We start from the raw sequence: 26,695 nt of genomic DNA on the forward strand, positions 1-26,695 counted from the left end.
ATCTTTAATGGTAAAATCCTACAAAGGACTGTAGCAAAATGTGACTTAGGGGTGATCATCAGTGAGGACATGAAGACTGCCAAGCAAGTGGAGAAAGCTTCATCTAAGGCTAGACAAATCATAGGTTGTATACGTAGGGGTTTCGTCAGCCGGAAGCCTGAAGTCATTATGCCATTGTACAGATCCATGGTGAGACCCCATCTGGAGTACTATGTACAATTTTGGAGGCCGCATTACCGCAAAGATGTGCTGAAACTTGAGTCGGTCCAGCGTATGGCCACCCGGATGGTCTCGGGGCTCAAGGATCTCCCGTATGAGGAAAGGCTGAAAAAATTGCAGCTATACTCACTCGAGGAACGCAGAGAGAGGGGGGACATGATCGAGACGTTCAAATATCTCACGGGCCGTATAGAGGTGGAGGAGGATATCTTCTTTTTCAAAGGCCCCACGGCAACAAGAGGGCATCCATGGAAAATCAGGGGCGGGAAACTACACGATGACATCAGGAAATACTTCTTCACCGAGAGGGTGGTTTATCACTGGAATAATCTTCCACTGCAGGTGGTCGAGGCCAGGAGCGTGCCTGATTTTAAGTCAAAATGGGATTGCCACGTGGGATCTCTTCACAGAGAAAGGTAGGGGAGGGTTATTGGGGTGGGCAGACTTGGTGGGCCGTAGCCCTTATCTGCCATCTATTTCTATGTTTCTATGTTCGCCTTGTACAAAGCGAATCACAGATAACACACATATTTCGACATACAAAATAACAAAACATAAGCCTTTATTTATATACCGCAAAATGCATCTCAGTTCTATGCAGTTACATAAATGTGAGAACAACAGGGAGAAGAAAAAATTTAACAATAAGTAGTTGAAAAATTTAAGGGAAGTAATAGGCACATTGAATTTTTCAAACTGTGTTCCAAAAGGTTAAAAATAAAATTCCTTAAAAAGGGAGTTATAGATCAGCGAAATAAGTCAATAAAGAAAAATGAAAGACAAAACAGGTTCTGGTTAGACAGCAGACAGTAATATAAATCAAATAATAAAATACAAAGCATAAAAGTGTTATCATATACAGCAAGACCCAAGATCCGGTGCACTGCGCCAATCCATCACTGTACCTTCAATCATACTTCATTACGCAGAAAAGATAGCATCCTTGCGTATGATATGAGCCTTGTCCATGGAAACTTTCTGTAGTACCTTGGAAATGAGAAGAATCAGCGAGAAAGCATAGAGTAGGTTGTGCGCCCAATGAATGGAGAAAGCATCCCTTGCTATGGCTTGAGCAACTGGTCGAAGGGAGCAAAACTTGCTGCATTTGGCATTTTCTTGGGATGCAAAGAGATCCACTGTGAGAGTTCCCCTGTGATGAAATATTTGTTGCAGAATAGAAGGGTGGAGAGACTACTCATGAGGGTTGAGCTTCCTGCTTAGAGAGTCTTCGAGGATATTGTGTTTTTGTGGAATATATGCTGTTTGTAGATGGACCCGTACTTTCAGCGCATTAGTCCATAGGCTTCTCTGCAGAGAGGAAGAGTTCCTGAACCTCCCTGTTTGTTGACGTGGAACATCGTTACTTGATTGTCTGTTTGAATGAGAATGCACTTGTTGAAAATCCAATGGTGGAAACCTTGAAGAGCATAATATATTGCATGTAGTTCCAAATGGTTGTTGTGCAAGGATCGTTTGCTTATGGACCATTCCCCTGAGTTCGCAATTGATTGAGATGCGTTCCCCACCCCTGAATTGATGCATCCGTCGTTATTATGAGGAGACTGAGATTGAAAAGGAAAGCCTTCTTGTAGGGATGGAGAGTGAATCCACCAAAGAAGGGAAGCCTAACCTAGTAAAAGAATGGTTCTGTTGATTCCAGTGTAACTTTAGGTGCCAATGTAATCGTCTCATGTGTAGTCTTGCATTTGGCATCAGAGCTATTGAGGCTGCCATATGACCCAACAGTCATAAAATGAGCTGATAAGGCTGGAGATCACCTGAAGTGATCTGCTAGAGTGATGATGGACTGCCCGAGGAAGATAGGCCCTTACTCCAATAAAAGTGAGGGAGCGAGTTGGAGTCAGCTTGGACTTTTGGTAATTGATGATGAAACCCTGAGACTGTAGATTAAGGACCATGGTTTGAATTGTATTTGGAAAGAGCTACTAGGAGCCAGTCATCTAGGTAAGGAAATACCATGAGGTGTTTTTGCAGGTATGCTGCTACCACAGCTAGGCACTTTGTGAAAACCTTTGGTGCTGATGAAAGGCTACAGGGCAGTACCTTGTATTAGAAATGCTGACTTAGGAATGTAAAATGAAGGAAATGCCAGTGTGAAGGATGAATTGGAATGTGAGTGTATACATCTTTGAGGTCCAGAATGGCTAAACAGTCATATTGCTTCAGCAACAGTAGAATTGCTGAAAGAGAAATCGTTCTGAACTTTTTCTTCTTGAGGCAGGCATTGAATAGTCAGAGGTCGAGAATGGGATGGAAACCTCTCACCTTCTTGGGGATAAGGAAGAACCTTGAGTAGAAGCCTTGGTTCACCTGAGCTTGTGGCACCTCCTAAATGGCATTACTGCATAGTAGAAGGGAAACTTCTGCTGCAAGTTGTGGAATGTGATTGTTTGGAACCTTGGAAGGAGATGATGGTTGGAAGGGTATGGAACTGAGAAGGAAATTGAGGAAGTATCCTTGGGTAATTATGCAAAGGACCCATTGGTCCGTTGTGATGGCCTGCCACCTTGAAAAGAAGTGTGTTAGCTGCTCCCTTACTGGCAAATGGTCAAAAACTAGGAGTAGATTTTAGAGCAGGAAGTTGAGATGTAGACTGTTGCTTCCTGTCTCTAGAACGCTGCTTTGGATTGAAAAGAGAAGACTGCAATCTCTGTAGAGCAGGACGATTGAAAGGAGCAAATCTGCATCGTGGATAATACTGCTGAAAAAATTGCTAATGGTAAGTTCTTCTATAAAAAAAAAGAAGAGGAAGGACATCAAAATTGTTGAGAGTGCTCAGAAGAGTGTGTTGAGAGTTCCTTATTGGTTGAGGAATCTTCTTTAAGCGGAGACACTGTAGCTTGCACCTTTTCTCCAAACAGACTGTCTCCAACTGTCTCCCAAGCAGGGAGCATCCACACCAATCTATCACGCAAGTCTTCTCTAAGATCAGATGCTCTGAGCCAAGCTGAGCGCCTGGCAGCTAGCTACCACTGCTGTGCAAGACGTAATATCGTAGGTATCATAGTTGGTCTTAATAAGATGATAAGTGGATTCTTTTTTTTTTAAAGTCAAGTCATTTTATTGAAAAATATAAGACAACAGAAGAACAAACAAAAATAAACAAGAGCAACAGCAGAGCAAAGCATCCAGGGAATGATATAGATCATAACAGTACAAATAAGTGTAATACATACGGATGTATACATTTCAAGTAGTGCAGTCACAGTATTGTTTCAATGGAGACCATATACCATGAAAAGTCCCTTGGGAGCCTCTACACTCTGCCAAGCATAATTCATACTTATAACACAGAAGTACCATATTCCACCATTGATTCGTAGGTACTGGCGATTTGCATTTCCAAAGGGGGAGGACAGTCTTTATCGCTAACCCCAGAAGAATGTCATAAAGAATAGAATATGATCGGGAGAGTGGAGGTTCCAGCATGGCGGATCGTAGTATTACCTGACAATAAGAGAGGGTCGTTGATGAAGAGAGGACCTGACCCACTATGTCCCCCACCTCAGTCCAGAATGCAGTAACAAGAGGACAATCGAAGAGCATATGTTGGAAAGTTCCCAGATGGGTCTCGCATCGCCAGCATCTATTGGAGGATGTCGGGGAGACTCGTTGTTGTTTAATAGGAGTCCACAGCGATTTATGAAGAACGAAAAACAATGATTGTCTGAGAGACGCTGAATGCAAGGGTCTGTTGCATTGACCCCACACCTGAGTCCATTGTTGCTCAGAGACATGACATTGAAGATCGTGGGCCCACTGCCGTTGGACTGGGAGAAGAACGTCTGGATCAGCACCTTGTATAACATCATAAATCTTAGACAGCAAATGAGGTTTAGTACTCCAGGAGGACAGCAAAGTAGACATAAGAAAAGAGCCCCTTTGCAAACGCTCTAGAGCAGGGCCAAAGGCCGCATGCAGACTGTGACATAGTTGGAGATATCTATAGGACTGATGAGAAGGTAGGTTATACTTGAGCTGCAACTGAGCAAAAGACATTAAAGTATGGTTGTTCATTATGTCCTGTATAAACCATATACCAGTATTGATCCAGGAAGGCCAATGCACCATATGTGAACTGATAGTGATGTTAGGGTTACCCCAAAGTGAGGAATGGATATTGGTAAATATCGGATGTTTTAGGGTACGACCCAATTCAAGGATTGCCTGTTGGGTGGTATGTAGTACCGTCCAATTGTTAAAGCAGGGAACTGTTTTGGAATAGCAGGCTTCAAGCAATGTAAAGGGCCTTGCTAGTGCATTTTCCAACATTCCCCAATAAGGCAGAATAGCACAAGTAGGAGGCAAAAACCATATACTGGCACCCCTCAGAATCGCTGCTATAGCATAGCGTTTATACTGAGGAAAGTTAACCCCACCCTGAGACCATGGTTTCTTAAGGGTAGATAACGCAATACGGGATGGCTTTCCAGACCATAAGAATTTAGTTATGATCTGGTCTATCTGTTTAAACAAGGTGGAAGGGAGGGGTAAGGGCAACATTTGAAGCACATAAAGTATTTGGGGGGTCAACATCATTCGAATGGTCTCCAACCTGCCCCACCAGGTTAAATGCAGAGGGGACCACTGGTGACAAAGTGTTTGAAGTTTGGAGAGTAAGAGTTTGACATTATGAGCCACCGTATCGTGCCAGGTATTACAAAAGTGAATTCCTAAGTATTTAATGGTCGTGGAACACCAGGTAAGGCCATATGGTGCAATCATATCCTGTGTACAATAAACATTCAAAGGCAACACTTCTGTCTTATCCCAGTTAATGGTATAGCCGGAAAGGCGCCCGAATCTGGAAAGAAGATCAAGAATTGCCGGGAGGGAATCAACTGGATTGGATACATATAAGAGCACATCATCAGCAAAAGCCGACAGACGTACCTCAGTTGGACCCACCAGTATACCTGTGATGGCAGGATCAGAATCTAATCTGCGCAACAATGGCTCCAGGGCCAGATTGAATAGGAGAGGGGACAATGGACATCCTTGCCTAGTTCCCCGAAATAGGGAAAAATATGGAGACAAATATCCTTCCACATTCAATCTGGCCCTGGGATTAGCATAAAGTATATGAATCATATCTATGAAAACCTGTCCCAATTGGAACCACCTTAAAGTATAGAATAAGTATTTCCACTCCACATAGTCGAAAGCTTTTTCTGCGTCTAATGACATCACGCATGTCGGAGTGGAAATATTACGAGCCGCCTGCAGGACATGACAGAAAACTCTAGAGTTATCCGCCGTCAGGCGACTTTTTACAAAACCACATTGAGTAGGATGGATAAGTAGAGGGAGAGCTTTAGCAAGTCTGTCTGCAAGAAGTTTCGCATAGATTTTACAATCATAATTGAGTAATGATATGGGTCTATAGTTTTTCGGGAGCATGGGGTCACGTCCAGGCTTGGGAAACACTACTATATCTGCTTCAACAAAAGTGCCTCCACTAGTAGCATTAGCCAAGAAATCTGAGTATAATGTAAATAATTTGGGGAGAATAATCTTCCGAAAGACCTTATAAAAGCCCAGGGATAATCCATCTCCCCCTGGCGCCTTACCAGATTTCAGACCATCAATGGCCTCACCTATCTCTACTTCAGAGATTGGTTTGTTAAGGTTATCCAGCAATTTAGATGGCAATATAGGAGGGGTCATATCTTTGAAGAAATCATCAAAGTCTACTTCAGCAGGATCCACCCCCAAGGTGTATAAGTGCTCATAAAAGGATTTAAAATGATTGGTTATTTCAGTAGGATCTGTGATAATAGATCCAGCCGATTTAAGAGCTTTAATGTCCCCAGCTCTCTTTTTCTGTTTGAGGTAATTGGCCAGCAGCGTCCCCGCTTTATTACGATGCTCATAATAAAGAGCCCCTTCTTGTACCAGTAAGACCCCAGCTCGTTCAGAAAGGATGGAGTTATATTGAAATTTAAGCTTACGTAGCCGAATCAAAACTGGAGTGGATGGAAACAGATGATACTCTGTCTCTAGCATTTTTATTTGAGTTTCTAAGTCAGTGAGCTCACATTTTCTTTTTTTATTTAGATGGGCCGAGTAAGCTATGATTCTCCCTCTCAGATAAGCTTTATAGGCATCTCAAACAGTTTGAAATGCCAATTCCTGGGTATCATTATGTGCAAAATATTCTTCCGTCCATTCTTCAACCTGATGTATAAAGTCTTTATCCGCTAGTAGAGCAGTTTTTAGACGCCAGGTAGGCGACGGAGGAGCAGACAGAGAAAAAGAGACAAAAACCGCTGAATGATCAGTGAGAGGGCAAGAGATAATAGAAGTGGAGATAATAGAGATTGAGACAGAAGAAAGTAGTCCAACCGCATGGCAGAAGCATGAGGTGCGGACCAAAAAGTATATTCAAGACCTTTCGGGTGGTAGAGATGCCAGACATCAATCAGTCCAGATGAGTGGATAAGGTGTGTTAATATCGGTAACGTAGGGGGAGGGCGATAAGATGATTGGGATCTACGATCAAGATGAGCATCAAGAACTATATTCCAATCCCCCCCCCATGATATAATAATCAGTGGATATAGCTGCCAATTCTTTAGCTAAAGTTCTAAAAAATTCAGTATTGGGGACATTTGGGCCATAAACTGTAAAGAAAGTATATCGGACAGCATTAATTTCCAGTGTAACTGTGACCCACCGACCCTGCGAATCATAGGAAGAATGCACAATAGAGTAATTAAGATGTTTGGATAATAATATAGCCACCCCTCCCTTAGAATTCACTGCGGGAGAGAAGAAGCACTGAGAGACCCAGTCACGTTTTAATTTAGCTGATTCAATTGAATTCAATTTAGTTTCTTGCAGAAAGACTACCTGAGCTGAATGATGTTTACAATACATAAGTGCCCTTTTTCTCTTGATAGGATGATTTAGACCTCTAATGTTTAGAGATAACACATTACAGAAAGCCATCAGGAACTATTAGGGAAACAATGACAGAAGGAAAAATGGAACTGCGCGAGTATACATTACACCATATACTGTATATATAAAGCCAGATCATAACTGCCATGCTCTGCATAAAAAAGAAACAAACCCCACACACGCACACATGCATACACCCCCCCACCCTCCCTACAAACATCCAAACTCCCCTCATCCCGCAAGACAGAAGCCTTGCAATCAGCCCGCCCAACCGGCGCCCCAAGGGCCTGCGGAGGGGGAGAGGCACCACAACATGGAGGCCTCGAGCCAACTCCCTCCCCCACCAACCCCGCAGATAAAACATTGTTGAAACACAGAATCTGTGACGGAGAAAACATATCACTCAAAATCAATATTAGTGCATATTAATATTAGCAACCTCTAAAGAGGAATGAGCAGAGGAATATAGTCACGTTTCCATGCGGAGTAATGCTTCTTGCTCCTTGAGAAAATGCTCCACCTCATCCGGCTCGGTGTATGTTTTAGTTTTGTTTTGAAAAGTAATTTTGAAGCGGGCCGGCGATAGGAGACCAAATCGGGCTTCCAAAGCCCTGAGACGAGGACGGAAAGCAAGAAATCTTCGCCGCTTGTCGGCTGTAGCTTTTGTAAAATCCGCCGATATGTAAATGGTCTGGCCTTGCCACTCGATCTTATGAAGCGATCGCATTTTTTCCAGGATCGCCGCCACGTGGGGAAACGAAGCAGCTTCATCACTATCGGTCTCGCTCTCTGAGAACCGTTTTGTGACTTTGTTGGCACCCTATGAGCTCTCTCCACCTCCAAAGGCCTGGTGAACGTAAGGGAAAGAACTTTGGGAAGCCATTCTTCAAGAAACTTACAGGCATCTGAGCCTTCAACACCTTCATTCAAGCCACTAAGACGTAGGTTCTGACGACGCCCACGATTACCCAGATCTTCCAGTTGGGCTTCCAGGGCATGTATGGCTCTCCGATCCGTTTTTTGATTTGTGGCGACTTCATCTATTAATTGAGTTTTTCGCTCCAGCGCAATCATTTTAGCGTCCATTGCCAAAATCTTTTCGGTGAGATTCATAATCTCATATTTAATATCTTTTATGTCATCCTTACTTTCCGACATCATATTGGAGATCTGCTGCAATTGATCTGAAATTGTTTGTTCTGGATCAACACGTGGCCTGCTTGACTCGCTTTTCGTGGGCGTCGGGGGATCCTGTTTTTGTCGTTTGGCACCCGAAGTGCCGGCAAAGGCAGCCTCAATCTTACCCTGCTTGGGGAGAGGCATCGCAGACGCGCAAAGAATCGGCAGTTTGTGCTGATATAAAGAGTGATATGTTTATAATAGCGGAGCTAGTGGCGGGAGCTCGTGACTCAAGCCTCCATCTTCATCGGGCTCTCTAGCGCCGATAAGTGGATTCTTGAAGGGCAATGAGAAGGGCGGGCATGGTTTCTGGGGAAGCGGCCTCTAGCTGTTGCAGAATAGAATTTTGAAAATGAAGAATTTGTAGTTAGTGTGCAATGATCTTGGATGAAAGCATAGATTCCTGATATACTTTGTGACCTATGGAGTCGAGGAAACGGAGATCCTTTCCAGGGGATGCACTTAATGGTGATTTAGACATCTTAGTCTTTTTAAGAGCCGAGTCCAATACCACTGAGTGATGAGAAAGTTGTTGAAGGTTGTGACCAGGTGCCTTCTGGACCTTATACTTCAACTCCAAGTGCTTGGAGACTGTAGAAAATAATAGAGGGTTTTGCCAATTAGATAACTGGAGGTCTTGTAGAACTTGATGTACTGGTAAGGAAACCAGTTCCTTTACTGGAGGCATACTGGCTGGGATGAGATGATTGATCAGGATCTGAACTTGGCATGGCCTCCAAAAATGCCAGTCTGGAGGTGATGGTGCCCCTTGCATTGGTGAGAAACACAGAGGGGTACAGTGTTCCCAGGTTATATCTGTAGATTGTGCTAAAGGGCCCGAAAGCAGAGGATCCTCTGAGGAAAAATGGTCCACATAGGATGAGCACTGCTGGGGCTCCAGAACTGGAGGATTTGGAGGAGAAAGCTGAATTTTCCTGCATAAAACATTGAAGAAGCAAGAAAAAAATTGGAGACCGTTTGATTAGAGTCTGAGTCCTGTTGAAGAGTAGGCAGAGAGAGGGGTGCTTAGCAGGAATATGGTCATGAGGGGGAGAAGTTGGGGAAGCTCCCCATATGGACTTAGAATGACTTTTACCAAGCTTAGAAGGATTACCTGTATGCAAAGGAGTTTTCTGTTTCTGGCCAGGAGAGGACCTTGAGGCCGAGACTGAGCCCGTGAGATCCTTCACCGTAGCCACTGTGGTTTCAAAAGCTGCTTCCTTTTCCACAGTCGAGCCCCATGTTGTTACTGTCGCTGCCGGAGGTGAAGGAGTGGTGCTGCGTTTCACTGCTAGGGCTTTCTTATGTTGGCCTGCCAAATCCGTCGGTTATTTCTTTTCTAGTGGCATCTGTGCCAGTTGGTTTCCCTCCCCTCGTGGTACTGAGACGGGGCCCTGGGGGGAGGGAGCAAGAGACAAAGACTGTGGCCTGGATGATTTCTTCAATGATCCGGCGTGAGCAGCCTCTGTGTGAGAATCGCTGTCCATCGTGGATTTTCAGCCGCCGAAAAGCAGCCTTTCGGTCCTAGCGCCTACCTGTAAGAACTGGAGCTCTGCAGAAGAAAATTTTGCCGGCGTTTGATGCTGCTGGGGACTTTGTTACCTTTAAGTCCTCTTCAGTTCTGTGGACTCGTCTGTCTCCTCTTGTTTTCCTCCTTTTTTTCTGTGAAGAGCTATTTGCTCTAAGTTTCTTGCCCTCTCTTTTTTTTTTTTTTTAAACTAACTAAGGGGAGGTAAGTAAATGTTTAAAAAATTATAAATCTTATATTTATATATATTTTTTCGAGAACAGAGGGGAGAGCTGCAACCTGTCAGGAGCGGTCGAAGAAAAAACAGACAGGCTGAGGGGAGGGGCTGTAGATGTTGGGACTCCTGCACATGCCCATTAAGCTTTAAAGCTTATCTAGCTAGGGAAGAGCACTGGCACTCAGGCTCAGTCAGAGGACTTCACCTTCAAGTATGCCTGCATATCTCATGCTTATCTTTGGAGAAACATATGTACAGAGCTGCCAAGGGGGCCGACCACTCAGTGGAAGATTCAGGGTTGGCCCCAGCCCATTCTGCCGTACCCATCACTCTGCCCCAGTCTACCCATTGCTCTGCCTGACACACCCATTGCTCTTCCCAGCCCTATCCATCCCGTCGCGCCTGACAGAGCTAATTAGTAGCCAGCGGCAACAGAAAATTACTTTTTATGAAGCCCTTTCCTGCAACTGTGGAATGGGGAAGCAACTCATTGGGAAATCCTGGCATATCGGAGGGAGGGCGGGAGATGACCCAAAAATGCAGGAGTCTCCCGCTGAAAGTGGGAGACTTGACAGGTCTGTATGTAAATGCTGGCTTTCTGAAATCAGGTTTTACATGTGTAAGTGATATACATATGTAAATGCTTGTATTTACACATGTAAATCATAACCAGGGCTTCCCAAAAGCACAGGGGACAGCAGGCAGATATTCTCTACATGTGGGTGACGTCATTCACGGAGCCCCGACGCGGACAGCTTTTCAAGCAAACTTGATTGAAGATTTCAAGTTTACTGGTGCTGTACCACGCATGTGTGTGCCTTCCCGCTCCACTAGAGGGTGCATCCCCTCCTCGTGGTCTTCAGTTCAGATAGCTAGCAAAGAAGCCAACCCCAGGGAGGTGGGAGGGTTGCGAGAATATCTGCCTGCTGTCCCTGGATAACACCTGTTACGGTAAGTAACTGTGCATTATGCAGGCAGCATATTCTCTACATGTGGGTGACCTCCAAGCTAACCAAAAAAGGGACGGAGGGAAGTTGGCAATTTAGGAAAACAGATTACGCAAAACCGACTGGCCAAACCGGCCGTCGCTCCTGGACAAAGTATCCAGACAGTAGTGAGAGGTGAAGGTATGAATCGAAGACCAAATGGCAGCCTTGCAGATCTCCTCAATTGGCGTGGACCTGAGGAAAGCGACAGAAGCCACCATCGCTCGGACTTTATGTCCCGTGACCCGACCATGCAGCGAGAGACCAGCCTGAGCATAGCAGAAGGAAATACAAGCAGCCAACCAGCTGGACAAGGTGCGCTTGGAAACGGGACGTCCCAACCGATTAGGATCAAAAGACAAGAACAACTGAGGAACCTTCCGATGAGACTGGGTGTGTTGGAGATAGAACACCAACGCCCTCTTACAGTCAAGAGTATGAAGCGCCACCTCCCCAGGATGAGAGTGGGGCTTCGGAAAAACACTGGAAGAACAATAGACTGATTAAGGTGGAAATCTGACACCACCTTAGGCAAGAACTTGGGATGAGTATGCAGGACCACCTTGTCATGATGAAAAACAGTAAAAGGTGGGTCCACAACCAAAGCCTGCAGCTCACTAACTCTGCGAGCAGACGTGAGGGCAAGCAGGAAGATCACCTTCCAAGAAAGGAACTTCAGATGAGCTTTATCCATGGGCTCAAAGGGGGGTTTCATCAATTGAGCGAGAACCACATTAAGATCCCAAACCACAGGGGGAGGCTTGAGAGGAGGATGAACATTCAAGAGACCCCGCATGAAACGAGAAACCAAGGGGTGGACAGAGAGCAATTTCCCATCAAGCTGCCGATGAAAGGCGGCAATCGCACTAAGATGTAAATGAACAGAATTGGTCTTGAGGCCAGACCTAGACAAATGAAGCAAATAATCCAAAACCGATGATAAAGAAGCAGACGAGGGTTCCACCCGATTCGAAGCACACCACGTGGCAAATCTAGTCCACTTCTGAGCATAACACTGCCTAGTGGAAGCTTTCCTAGAAGCTTCCAGAACATCCCTCACCGACTGGGAAAACTCAAGGGAAGGAATCAGGTGGAAAGGAACCAAGCCGTCAGATGCAGAGACTGCAGATTGGGATGTAACAGCGAACCCTGACTCTGAGACAGCAGAGAACGAAACAAAGGCAGAAGCAGAGGATCCCTGATACTGAGTTGAAGAAGCAGGGAAAACCACGGCTGTCAAGGCCACTGAGGAGCGATCAGAATCATGGTGGCGTGTGTCAACTTGAGATGGACAAGCGTCCTCAGAATCAGCGGAAAGGGAGGAAACGCATACAGGAACCTGCCCTTCCAATCCAAGAGGAATGCATCAGCCTCGAGACACCCTGGAGCAGAAAAGAGGCAACTTGTGATTGAGGGGCGAGGTGAAGAGATCTATCTGCGAAGTCCCCCACCAAAGAAACACCTGACGCAGTCTGGGAATGGAGAGACCATTCGTGCGGCTGCAGGAGGCGACTTAACTTGTCCGCCAGGCAGTTGTGTTCGCCCTGGATGTAGACCGCACGAAGAACGCCCAATTCCAAAGGCGAAGAGCCTCCTTGCAGAGAGACAGAGAACCCGTACCCACCTGCTTGTTGACGTAATACATTGCCACCTGGTTGTTCGTGCATACCAGGACCACCTGATCCCGAAGCAAATGGCGGAAGGCCACCATGGAATTGTAAATGGCCCGAAGCTCCAACAAGTTGATGTGGCAATGAAGGTTCGCACTCGACCAAAGGCCCCGTGTACGCAGCCCGTCTAGATGTGCCCCCCAAGCATACGCCGAAGAGTCCGTCGTCAGGACCTTGTGATGCGGAGGAGCGAGAAAGAGCAAGCCTCTGGAAAGATTGGAAGAGTTGATCCACCAATGCAGCGATCGTGTTAAGGAAGGAGTCACCGCAATGAGATGAGAAGCGGGATCCTGTCGCCACTGAGAGGCCAGAGTCCACTGAGGGACCCTCAGATGCAGCCTCGCGAATGGCGTGACATGCACGATGGAGGCCATGTGTCCCAAGAGGACCATCATCTGCTTGGCCGAGACTGAAGTCCGCAGGGAAACCTGCCGGCTCAGCTGCACAAGTGTGGCCTGCCGAGCAGGAGGCAGGAACGACCGGAGGTGAACTGTGTCCAGCACGGCCCCGATGAACTGTAGAGATTGAGAGGGACACAACTGGGACTTTGGGAAGTTTACCTCGAACCCCAGACTCTGAAGGAATATAATAGTCCGACGGATTGCTGAAATAACCCCCTCCCTCGACGGGGCTTTGATCAACCAGTCGTCGAGGTACGGGAAGACCTGGAGTTCCTGCGACCGCAGGGCCGCAGCCACCACCACAAGACACTTCGTGAAGGCTCGTGGGGATGAAGCCAGCCTGAACGGGAAGACCCTGTATTGAAGATGCAGGTCTCCCACCTGAAAGCGAAGGAACCGGCGACAAGCTGGATGCACCAGAACGTGAGTGCAAGCTTCCTTCAGATCGAGGGAACATAACCAGTCCCCCTCGCCCAGCAAGGGATACAGAACGGGAAGCGAGAGCATCCGGAACTTCTCCCGAACAAGAAATTTTTTAAGCTTTCTTGAGGTCCAGGATAGGCTGGAGGTCCCCGGTCTTTTTGGGGACCAGGAAGTACCAGGAGTAAAACCCCCACCCCCGCTGACAAGGGGGAACCTCCTCCATCGCTCGAAGGTGAAGGAGAACCTGAGCCTCCAGAAAGAGCAAGGGAAGCTGTGCATAATTCGAAAGAGACCCGCCGGGAGGACTGTCTGGTGGTAACTCCCAGAAGTTCAGTGAATACCCCTCTCTGATAACGGTGAGGACCCAAGCGTCCGAGGTTATGCGGGTCCAACTCGGGTAGAAGGCCCCGAGATGGCCCCTGATAGGAAGAGGGGCATCCAGCGTGGAGGGGGCCAACCCCCATCTGCTCAGCCCATCAAAAAGACGGTGCGGGCTTAGACACCGCAGGGGCCTGAGGCTTGGGAGGAGCCCGCTGCTGCTGCTGGCAGCGAGGAGGCGGGCAAGAAAAAGCCAGGGTAGACTTTGGTGGGTATCGCCAGGCCAGCAGCTGATAAGCCTTAGGGGAGTGGGCTTCAGCTTGGGCTGCACCAAAGAAGCAAAGGATCACTCATGCTCCGAGAGGCGCTTGGTGGCTGCCTCGATCGAGTTGTCAAAAAGTTCATTCCCCAAACAGGGAAGATTGGCCAGACAATCCTGGAGGTTAGGGTCCATGTCCACAATGTGGAGCCACGCCAAACGGCGCATAGCTACCGCAAAGACGGAGACCCGGGAGGACAGTTCAAAAGCATCATAAGCCGCATGGAACAGGTGCACACGAAGCTGCGAAAGGGAGTCCACCAGGCGCCCAAAATCCGCCTGACGGGAGGCGGGCAAGTAACCCTGAAAGGAGGGCAAGGACTTGATCAGAACCTTAAGGTACGAGGTAAAGGTGAAGTTATAGTTCAAGACCCGATTGGCCATCATAGAATTTTGGTAGAGACGCCTGCCAAATTTGTCCATCGTCCTCCCCTCCCGGCCAGGCGGGACCGTTGCAGAGACCCGGGAGGGGTGAGACTTCTTCAGGGAAGACTCCACCAGCAAGGACTGGTGGGAAAGTTGCGCCTTCTCAAACCCCGGGCAAGGGACAGTCCTGTACTTCGACTCCATTTTGGATGGAATGGCCGGGACCGCATGGGGGGTTTCCAAATTCCGGATGAAAGCCTGGCGCAGCACCGGGGAGCCACAGGTACTCTCGAGGAGGACAAGGCTGGTCCAACTTCTCCAAGAACTCCTTTGTATATTTAGAGTCGGACTGGAGGTCGAGGTGGAGCGCCCTCCCCATGTCCTGCACGAACCGCATGAAAGAGGACGGACGATTATCCGACCGACCCTCATGGGGGGTGGTCGAACGAGACTGAGGCGCTGCCGAGAAGGACGAAGCCTCCCTAGAGTAATGCAGAGGCAGATCAGTGTCCCCCTGCCCCGAGCCCCAGGACGCTCCACTAAAGGAACGCGGCTGGGTCGAGGACCGCTGGTGCCTCGAGGACACCCGAGGCGAGGACCCTGGGGTCCGAGGCACCGAGGCCCCCTGGCGTCGAGGAGAGACGCCTCGGGAAAAATAAGGGGACCTACCCGAAACCGGGGCCTCCTGGAGCGGCGACTTGAACAACCGAGGGTTGGACAAGGACAACTCAGAGGCCCAGAGAACCACGGTAGAGCGAATGCCCGGGGACCTGCCCCGCCTCGGAGGGGAGTCCCGGGGTCGCTTTGCCAAGTGGCGAGACGGGGTCGAGGCATGCTCCGACCGGCGCTTCGACTTCGGGCGGTCTGAAGGCGAGAAACGCCTCGAGGTCTGGGGCGAAGAATCTGAAGAGGAAAGATGCCTCGACCGTCGCACCTTGCCCTGAGGGGCCTCGATGCGATGCTCAGGCTGGTCCATCGCTCGCGAGGTCGAGGCCGGAGTCATGTGGGCCAAAGTCGAGGAAAGTTCCGAGGATATCAAGGCCCGAAGCATATCCTGGAACCCTGACACCGAAACCACAGCGGGCAAGTCAGGCACAGCAGTGCATTCCACCGAGGGCGACCTCGAGGATGAGTATTCCCTTGAAGCGGAAGCACGCTAGGAGGGCTTAGACTGTTTCGACGAGGCCGGAGGAAGAGCACTCCCACCATAGATGGCCGGAGACTCCGAGGTTGGCTTCCTCGCTGGCGCAGACCCTGAAGAAAGAAGAGGGGACTTACCCGATGCCGACGCCCTCGAGGACGAGGCGGAGCTCTTCGAGGCCGAGGCCTGCTTAGTTGGGGCTGAGGTCTTAGAGGCCGACATCAAGGCCGGGGCTGACATCGAGGCCGAGACCGGGGCCTGCTCCACAGCAAACAACTCAGCCATGTGGGCCCGTCGACGACGCAGGGCACGTTTCTGGAAAGTGGCACACCAGGGGCAAGAATCGGTAGGATGGTCCACCCCTAGGCACAAAATGCACCAACGATGCGACGACCGCACTGGGTGCACTTTTTAAACCCGGTAAGAGGCCAGGACATAGAGAAAACGTCCACGGCCGATCGAGGCTGAGTGGCCACGGCAAACCGGAAACCCCCGGACGCCAAACTATGATCGGTAAAAGCAACAAAACAACAAAATCAAAGACGAAAAACCACACAGCGACTCCCGAGAAAAAACCCAAAGAAGCCGCGATGCTAGAAAGGCACTGAACACGGAGAGAAAAAACGACAGGGCTTTCTGGCTCCGCGGAAAACTAAGAACTGAAGACCACGAGGAGGGGATGAGCCCTCTAGTGGAGCGGGAAGGCACACACATGTGTGGTGCAGCACCAGCAAACTTGAAATCTTCAATCAAGTTTGCTTGAAAAGCTGTCCGCGTCGGGGCTCCGTGGATGACGTCACCCACATGTAGAGAATATGCTGCCTGCTTGTCCTGGGATAATAAGTGCTACAACAACGCAGATAAAGTGAGGACAGCAAAAATTAACTCTAGTGAGTGGCTGAATATTGTTATTTGTATAACGAGCAAAAGTTACTTCTAAATGAGTAGAGTCAACACTACTGCTTTTATGGAAAGGGCGCTGAATATACACGGATCATTTAAATGTTGAGGCCAACATTTAAAACAAATTCTGATTATTGACCTGATATTTTAGCTTGATTTACTGACTCTACTAGATTAGCATACAAAAGAGTTAGGAGGGTTTCTGCCAGGAAATCAGGATCAGACTAGTTGGTGAGTGTCTTTCCCTGCTTGCATCTCTTTGGATAAATGCAGAAGAAAGGGTAACGCCTCTGCTCCGTTCCCTCACTACTTGGAGTGAAGTAAAACAGAAATTAGCTTACCTTGAAAGTTGCCGATGAAAGCTAACCCAAGGGAATTCCTATTGTATTTTGGGGCATGGATTCCGTGTCTGTGCCAGCCTTGTGCTTCATAGACGTTGCCATCTTCACCAATCATGAAACTGTAAAAAGAAACAGTGGGGAATTTTACTGATGCTTCAGTAAGGCAGTATGATGGGAATTATTTTTCTTATTTCCTACTTCTTGACTTGTCACCTGGATTGAGCACCAGTAAAGGACAGAAATGGGATTGGATGAGAGAGACCAGACAAAGAATGAGGAGAGAGGGAGCAGTAAAAGATGAATGCATGTCTTATCAAGAAGTTATGATAACAGTGACATTCACTTCCGGTCTTGGAAGTCTATAAATGGTTATGCTTTTACTACTACTAATTTCTATAGCACTACTAAACATCAGGATATATCTAATGAATATGCATGATAGATTTGCATATGTAAGGAGGGGGTGTCCTAGTTGCACAGTAGAAAACTAAAGAGGCTATAGAGGTTGATGTCACTGATACCGACTTTATTTAAAATGATAATCCACAACTTGAAACAATGAATATCATCCACAACTTTAGACATAGAAAAGGACTTAACACGGTTCGTATTTCAACCTAAGTGTCTTCCTCAGCAGTCCCGAACAGATCTATGCAAGGAGATTGTGGCTATATTAATCTATGCCCAAGCGTGTACAGGAAAAGCAGTCGCTCACGCTTGGGCCTAGGTTAATACATCCACAATCTCCTAGGTTAATACATCCACAATAGGTTCAAAACAAATGCAAGGAAGTTTTTTTTCACCCAAAGGGTCGTGGACACTTGGAATGCGCTACCGGAGGAAGTGATCAGGCAGAGTACGGTACAGGGATTCAAACAGGGATTGGATGGATTCCTGAGGGATAAAGGGATCGTGGGATACTGAGGGAGGAGCTGGGATGTAACACAAGTATAGAAAGCTAACCAGGTAATAAGTATAGAAACCCAACAGGTCGTGCATGTGCAAGACCGGAGGGTTAGGACTACGATGGGAAGATAGGACTTCAATGAGAAACCAAGGTGGCAAGGGAGCCCCTTCTGGTGATTCAGACAGGTCGTGACCTGTTTGGGCCGCCGCGGGAGCGGACTGCCGGGCAGGATGGAACTATGGTCTGGACCGGCGGAGGCACTGCTTATGTTCTTATGTTCTTATGTTTAAAGTAGTCTTTCTCTCCTGAGATTGTACATCATTAATTAAACACTGTAGTACTCCACACATGTCGTTTATCAGTGTCTGTGCTCTCTTTCAAAATGACAAGTCCTTTGGGCTCAAAGTAATCCTATCCCTTCTGACATAAAGTCCCAGTCTACTCTGGGATGCCTTTCCCCACAGATCTCTCCAAACTGGAATTATCTTGCATACAGTTCTCTCTCCAGGCATCCAGCTCCTGAGTTGGGCTTTTCTCTCTTTCTCTCACTGGCTTTGAGGGGTCAAGCTGCTCCACTTCTTGGTAAACCTGTCTCTTACACTCACTTTACAATGGACACAAAATCAAAAAGTCAAGGGAGTCTTCACACTGGATATAAACTAAATAAGCCCAAAAGTTGAGACTCAAACATACACTGCTTCTATCATTAAATTTAAGTAGTAATCTAAAATCCTACACTATACACTAGTGGCATCTCTAGATACAAATATTTGGGTAGCAACAAGGGGTCAAGCTAGGTATGGAGGGGAGGAGCAAGTCAGGTAAGTAGGGGGGCAAGCCAACTTGATATTTCTACACATTTTGGCCATCACCACATCGCCCCTCCCTCCTTCCATCCCTATTTTTAAGATAGCAATATAAGACACTGGGGGTCTTCAATGGCATAAGGAATCTCACCCCCTCTAGCTTTGTTTCAGCTAACAGATAAAACCACCATTATAATTGATAGCATCATTTAGTACATTCTTCTGAGAGAATGATTCTTTATAGATTTAGAAAGAATCTCAAATCTGCACTTCTAATACTGTACCACAAACTCCATATTCCCCAACAATGGAGACCCCCCCCCCTCCGTCTAACCTTTACAACACACCATACAAAAAATTTCAGTTTCTGATTATTACCTCAGGAAAGGCACATGCTTCTTCTACTACCAGACATTTGTTTAAATTAGATGGGTTATTTTGTGTGGTGACTCTAAAGCTTTTGAGCATTTTTTGTGTGTGTCAAGAGCCTGCTTTTAAATAGGGTCAGACACTTTGCAAAATAACACAAAACACTACAAAAAGAGCCCTAACCCATCTTTGAAAAGACAGTTCTATAAATGTCACATTGGGCTGGGAACCTGTACTGCCTGGTCTGGGGTAAGCTCAGTCCAATTCTGAGCTTCATGTCTCTCCATAATTGCACAATGTAGAATTTATGGCTTGAAGTGGTCTAGAGGAGGGCGATGAAAATGATAGGAGGTTTGCGACAAAAGACGTATGAGGAGAGACTGGAAGCCCTGAATATGTATACCTTAGAGCAGTGTTCTCAAACCCTTTGAAGGGCCACATTTTGGATTTGTAGGTACTTGGAGGGCCACAGAAAAAATAGTTAATCTCTTATTAAAGAAATGACAATTTTGCATGAGGTTAAACTCTTTATAGTTTATAAATCTTCTCCCCCCGAAGGACCGCATGTTCCCCTCCTTCTTTGCAGTGTCCTCCAGCTTCTTCCCTGGCATCTCGGTCTTAGTTTCAGCTAATTAACGCAGCCTGCAGAGAGGATTGCCATGCTGTAGAGTTCCTTGCAGGCTGACATCGGCCTCCGCAGCACGTTCCCTTTGCTGTGGTGCCGCCCCTTCTCTGACAATGCGGCAGAGGGAACGTGCTGCTGAAGACTTTGGCAACCTGCAAGGATTGCTACAGCACCGGCAATCCTCTCTGCAGGCAGAGGTAATTATCTGAAGGTACGAGCGGGAGGCCAGGGAGGAAGCCGTAGGATGCTGCAAAGAGTGGGCAGTACTAGTACAGACCGCGGGTCGCAAACTAGTATCTGGCGGGCCGCATGTGGCTCTCGGATCACGAGTTTGAGACCACTGCCTTAGAGGAAAGGAGGGACAGGTAGCATGTCCCTCTCTCTCCCATTCCCTCCCCTGCTGCAAAGGGAGTGGGGAAAGAGAGAGAGATCCAGGGTGCATCTCTCCCACTCCCTCAACTGCCACAACCAACATTTCTCCCTCCTTTCCACCAGTCCAACATCTCTTTCTCTCTGCCTCCTGTACGCTTCCTCTTCTTCAGTCCTCATTCCGTCCCCAAACCAACATCTCTCTCTGTCCCTCCATGAGTCCAACTTTTCTTTCTCTTTTCTCCATCCCTATTGGCAACAAGTCTCCCTCTCTCTCTCTCTCTTTCTCACTGTCCATCTGTCTTGAGAGATCCCGGCATCTCTCCCACCCCCTCTACTGTCACACCCAATATTTCTCCCTCTCTGATCCCCAGATCATGTGCAGCATTTTTCCTCACTGCCTGCCAGCCCCATGCCCATTTCTCCAATATCCCCTCTCAATCACAGTGCCGCATCTCTCCCTCCATCACTATGTCATAACATTTCCTTCAATATGTCCCTCTGGTTCCTCTCCACTACCATATCAACTCTGATGTCGGAAAGGAAGTTTCCGGGTCAGTTACTTATATGCAGCGTGTGAGTTGTGTCCCTGCATGGAGTTCGCTGGGGGCAGAGGGAGCAAGTGCGCCTCCAACAAGTAACTGGGTCAGCTTCAGGGGGTGGTGCAGGCAGGAAGGGATCCCCGGCAGCGGTTTCAGTGTGGGGAGGGGGGCAGGCGGGCTGGCAGGTATCCCTGGTGGTAGCGGCTTCTACTGACAGACAGGGAATATCCTCCGCATGGCCAGGTCATGTACCCCCAACAAGCGGCCTGTGTACCCCTAAGAGTATGTGTCCGTGTCTTGAGAAACACTGCTTTAGATAACCAATATGCTGTCCTACTTTCCCCTGCAGTCTATTGGCTGGCTAAAGACTGTCTGACGAATGGGCTGCATGGGGAGGTGGGAGCAGAAGCGGAGGAGACACGGCTTTACTTCCAGATTTCCCTTGCAGCTCTACATTGGGAAGATTTCAGCTCTGATGTCTGGGCAGTGCTGCACAGAATATTAGGGGTGCTCTAACACCCACAGACCTGGTGCCTGTGGGATAGCTCTGGCTGAGAGAGAGCGTAGACTCTGAGGTCGAGTCTGCTTCCAAGGGGCAGACTGCTTTATAGTGCGCCCACTTGAACAGCCTGCACTACCATTTCGAGGGCTCAGGGACTGTTTCCTTGGGAGCAAGGCTCACCTCAGGTTCGTCCACAGTGGGCTTGAGCAAAGGCTGAGTGGCTCCTTGGTTTTTCCAGGATTGAGGCTGATTTGTTTCCTCCTCCCATTTGCGTGCGTGTGATCAAAACTTCTCTGGCTTGGCCCAAAATTGGATCATCTACCCTCCTTCATCCCTCTTTCCTCGGGCTCCAATCTACAGCTTGAGCACTCTAGCAAAGTTCTGGGAATCACCATTGACTCTACATTGTCCTTTAACGACCACATCAACTCCCTAGTAAAAAAATGCTTTTTCAATCTTCATATGTTAAGGAAAATCAGATCCTGCTTTCACCAGCATCATTTTGCTGTCCTTGTCCAATCCATCATTCTCTCCAGACTTGACTACTGCAATTCCATCTACCTAAGCCTTACAAAGAAAAATCTTATCAGACTCCAACGGATTCAGAACACCGCAGCTAAACTAATCTTCACAAAAGGCAAATTCGACCATGTCTCCCCGCTCCTATCTAAGCTTCACTGGCTCCCAGTCTTCCTCAGGGTTCGTTACAAATGTGCCTGTCTTACCTTTAAATCTCTTCACGGCATCCTTCCTCCCCTCTTTCCTTTATCTTGGCTCTCGAACACTCATTCCACCAGATCCACTCAGAAATTTAAACTATCCTTCCCCTCTCTAAATGGCATCTCTCATACAGGAAAGCTCGGAACATCCCTCCTCTTTAGGATCACCGAGCTATGGAACAGCTTTACTGCCCATCTCCGGTGTTCGACCTCCCTCCAACACTTCAGAAAACATCTGAAAACCTGGCTTTTCGCCAAAATGTAACTCCCCCCTCCCTTCCCCCCTCACCTTTCTACTTACCAAACCCTCCTTCCTTCCATTGGAGTTCCTTTCTTTGTTTTTAATTCCTGTAAACCGTGTCGAGCTCCACTTCTGTGGAGATGACGCGGTATATAAACTTAAGGCTTAGTTTAGTTTAGTTTAGTTTATCAGGTGGGGGATTGAGGTTTCCAGCTGGTTCATTGGACCTGAGAGGCAGTCAGAAGACACAAGCAGTCTGTATTCCAGGCTTGTTGAGACAGAAGTTCTCCCTGTAAGCTGTTTGCAGCTTTCATATCTGCAGCTCCTAGCACACAGCATAGCACAGTAGATAACAGGCTGGCAGCCTGACAGACAAAATTGGGAGGCTTTGCTTCCTTTAATATCTTTACAGATAGGATAGTAGCAACCACAAGAACATAAGAAACACCTTCACCGGATCAGACCAAGGTCCATCTAGTCCGGCGATCCGCACAAGCGGAGGCCCATTTAGGTGCTCCTTTTTGGAGACCCGGATTTCCCGTATCCCTCAATATGATCTGCAAGAAGGTGTGCATCCAACTTGCGTTTGAAACCCAGCACAGTATTTTCTGCCACCACCTCCTCCGGGAGAGCATTCCAAGCGCCCACCACTCTTTGTGTGAAACAGAACTTCCTGACATTTGTCCTGAACCTGCTGCCATTCAGTTTCAGGCTATGACCTCTTGTCCGCGTCACATCTGAAAATGTCAGTAATGCTGCTTCCTGGTCAATTTGATCAAATCCCTTTAATATTTTAAAAGTCTCTATCAGATCCCCACGCAGTCTTCTCTTTTCGAGGGTGAACAGTCCCAGTTTTCCGAGGCGTTCCTTGTAGCTTAAATTCTCCATGCCTTTGACTAGTTTCGTGGCTCGCCTCTGTACCCTCTCCAACAGAATTTTATCCTTCTTAAGGTATGGAGACCAGTGTTGGACACAGTATTCTAAGTGTGGTCTGACCATTGTTCTGTAAAGTGGCATTATAACATCTTCCGACCTACTCGTGATCCCCTTCTTAATCATGCCCTTCTTAATCATGCCTGAATCTTCAGAGGAGCTGCTGGTTCAGACAGGTGACAGGACAACAACTCAGCGGTACCCAATGCAAGAAAGCATTGATACTGGTGAAAACAGGGTTTTTATGAATACTTTATTTTTATGTGCACACATATATAGAGCCGGCAAAGCAGAAAAGAAGGGAACCGACATCTTCCTTCCCTGCTCTGCGAACCTGACCTCCAGCTACAACTTCGGGGCCTTTAGCTCCGCCCTCAAGGACTCCTCAGATGTTCTTCAGCCCTTTATAAAGGCAGTGCCTAACTGCGTACTGCCATTCGGCACACTGTCTAAGGCGCGAGTCAAAGGCGGGCGCTTGCCTTAGCACGCGCCTCTGCGAAAAGCCTGTGTGAAACTCAAAACCCAGGAACCCCACTCTTCTTCTGCCGAACCATGAATCTTAGAAGAGACATAACTCAGGACTCTGCACTCTATACCACACTCTGCTGAATTGTGAGTTCTAAGTTCTATTCAGTCTTAGGACCCAACCTGTTCAAATAGATTCTAAGTTCTAAGTTTTTATCTCAAATTAAGTTTTTAAAGTTGTAAGTTTTCATTCCTATCAAGTTCTCAAAGGGTAAGCTCAATCACATCCTAAACCCATGTTAGAAATGGCTAAATTAATTCGTCACTTATTGTCCTTTGGGGTGTTTTACCTAATCTGCTTTAAAAGTTGGGTTTGTGCAATTAACACTGAATCTATCCCAGTCCAGTTTTCCTGGAATAGGGCTATTAATTACAGAGCCCCTTTTAGAACTGCATGATGTCTACATGACTATGGCAAATTCCATGGCTAATTCCAGTCCTGGTTTCATCACACCAAAAATCTAAACATTATGCACGAAAGCAAAGAACTCTGAAACCTATTAATTTTGTTAACTCCCCCTCAAATGCAAACTTCTCCTACCTGAGGAGTACATACTTAAATATCTGATCAATTAGGAATAGATCATACCTAGTCCACGATTGGCTAGAGGAAACCAAACCAGACATTGTACTAATTACAGAAAGTTGGTTGATCTCAGATAACGATGGAATCATAAATGATCTCTTACCACTGTGGTGCTTTAATTCTAAGACACACTATTTGGAGGCTTAAGGCTTGCCCCATCTATCTTCAATTTGCTAGTATTAAGGAGGAGCTCTGCAAACTTAAACAGGAATTGAATACAATTAAAGCAGCTTCCATCACTCCACAAAATCATACCAAGTTACCACCTCTACCTCAAAGAATAAAACAGCCCAGGAATAAATGGGTCACAGCAGGCTCAGGAAGACTGCGACATATAACACAGAAACATCCACCTTCACAAATATTACCTCTACAGAATTCCTTTGCTCCACTAGTGCACTGCGATACTCAAGAAAACAGAAGGGAGGTGGGACTGGAACCAATGAGGGTAACTCAAGAGAAGAAGCGCACTCTAAGCACAAATAAAAAAGCCAAAAACAGAAAACTATTACTGTTGGGGGATTCCATCATCAGAGGCATTAACCTTGGAACACAAGGCGAGGAGACCAAAATAGTGAAATGTCTTCCAGGATCCTCAGCTACCAGGAGTTCCAGGCAAATACTGACTATAATTAAGGAAGAAACTAAGGATTTTAACATTGATGTTGTTATCCATCTGGGAACAAATGACCTGGCCAACAACTCCACACTGCAGCACAAAAAGCTTTTCGGGAGCTTGCTGAGGGCTTGAAACCTTCTGTAAAGACTTTAGCTTTTGCTGAAATACTGCCTGGATATGGAAAGGGAAAGCAAAGAGTAAAAAACACAGAGGACTTTAATAGATGGCTCAAAGCCTGGTATAATCAAGAAGGCTTTAGGTACATAGGAGGATGGGGAAATACATGGAAGGACAAGAAGCTATATTGCACAGATGGGCTACATATTACTACAGCAGGAAAAAGAAACCTTGCAGAGAAATTTAGACAATATGTTTCTAGGAATTTAAACTAGAAGGTGGGAGTGGTGTATATATGAAGGACAATTATAGAGACCACCCCCGGCAAAAGATAAGATGTGATAAAATCGCAATTATCAGAGCTTCTTTCAACGGAACACCCTCACACATAGAGTCATCATTTCTACCAATAGATAAAGAATCAGTCGAAGCAGATAGAACCTGGTCCCATTTCTCACCTATAGATTGGACAGAATTCAACAATCTTTATAATAAATATAGCCATGCAGCCTGTGACCTCAACCATTGCCCCACATACCTACTGAAAACATCAAGCACATTATTCCGCTCCCTGCTTCTACAATGGATATACTCTTCACTACTAGAGGGCTATTTCCCACCAGAACTCAGTGAAATCATAATAACTCCGATATTAAAGGACCCTAAAGGAGCAACAGACCAACCATCCAATTACAAACCCATTGCCTCAATTCCATTGTACATTAAACTGATGGAAGGTCTCGTAGCCAAAATTCTAGCCTCTTTCCTAGAGAATCACAACATACTCCACCCCACACAATCAGGATTCCGAGCCAAATACAGCACGGAAACACTTCTAGGAACACTAATGGACACTGCAAGACAACACCTCAGTACAGGCAAAAAAATACTGCTGATACAATTAGACCTTTCTGCAGCCTTTGAATTGGTTGACCACGACATGCTTCTACAAACACATGACTCAATAGGAATCTCTGGCAAAGTACTTGCATGGTTTAAAGGATTCCTACAATCAAGAACTTACAGAGTCAAAACAATGCAAGAAAAATCAGAACCTTGGTCCAACCCCTGCGGAGTTCCCCAAGGATCACCCCTATCACCTACTCTATTTAATATATATATAGCTTCCCTCAGCTACTACCTGGATAATCTTGGCATAATTTCATATAGCTCCGCAGATGACATCACTATTCTTCTACCCTTCAACCAACCAGAATCCTTCATAGCAAACACAATACACAGAACTCTCAAATCAGTGGCTATATGGATGACAGAGCACAAATTAAAACTTAACCCTGACAAAACAAATTTCATTCTACTTGAAAATGACAAAACTCCAACATTAACTAATCTTGTAATAAATTCATTTTCATACCCAATACAACCTACTTTAAAATTGCTTGTAATCACGATTGACAGAAGCTGCAACCCCAAATTAACAAAATAATAAAGACATCATTCATGACCATGAGAAATCTGAGAAAAATCCGATCATTCTTCGAAAAGAAGCAATTCCTACTACTGGTACAATTTCCTTGGGATGCTGGACTACTGCAACATACTATACCTACCATGTCACGCAACCTTGATGAAGCAATTGCAGACGGTGCAGAATACAGCCCTGAGACTTGTCTATTCACTAAAAAAATATGACCATATCACAGAGGCATACCATGACTCGCATAGGCTTCCAATAGAAGCAAGAGTGAACTTCAAATTCTACTGCTTACTTTACAAGGCTATCAACGGAGAAAGCCCAACTTACTGGAATAACAGACTAAATCAATCCTCCTCAATCAGACACAGAAGAACACATTCACTATTCTATTACCCTCCATCCAAAGATGTCAAACGAAAAAATTTTTTATGACAACCTAATAGCCTCCAAAGCAGCTAAGTT

General features: G+C 46.6%; 1 protein-coding gene across 1 annotated transcript in view; it reads right to left on the reverse strand.

The window, feature by feature from the left end:
* LOC117366161 (peptidoglycan-recognition protein SC2-like) overlaps window positions 1-26,695 on the reverse strand; it is a 129,376-nt gene that overhangs the window by 15,469 nt on the left and 87,212 nt on the right. The window contains exon 4 of the mRNA XM_033957332.1: window positions 16,936-17,054. Coding sequence (XP_033813223.1) covers window positions 16,936-17,054 — 119 coding nt within the window. The remainder of the gene's footprint in view (window positions 1-16,935; window positions 17,055-26,695) is intronic.

This window comes from Geotrypetes seraphini, chromosome 8, assembly GCF_902459505.1.
Source record: "Geotrypetes seraphini chromosome 8, aGeoSer1.1, whole genome shotgun sequence".
Lineage (NCBI taxonomy): Eukaryota > Metazoa > Chordata > Amphibia > Gymnophiona > Dermophiidae > Geotrypetes > Geotrypetes seraphini.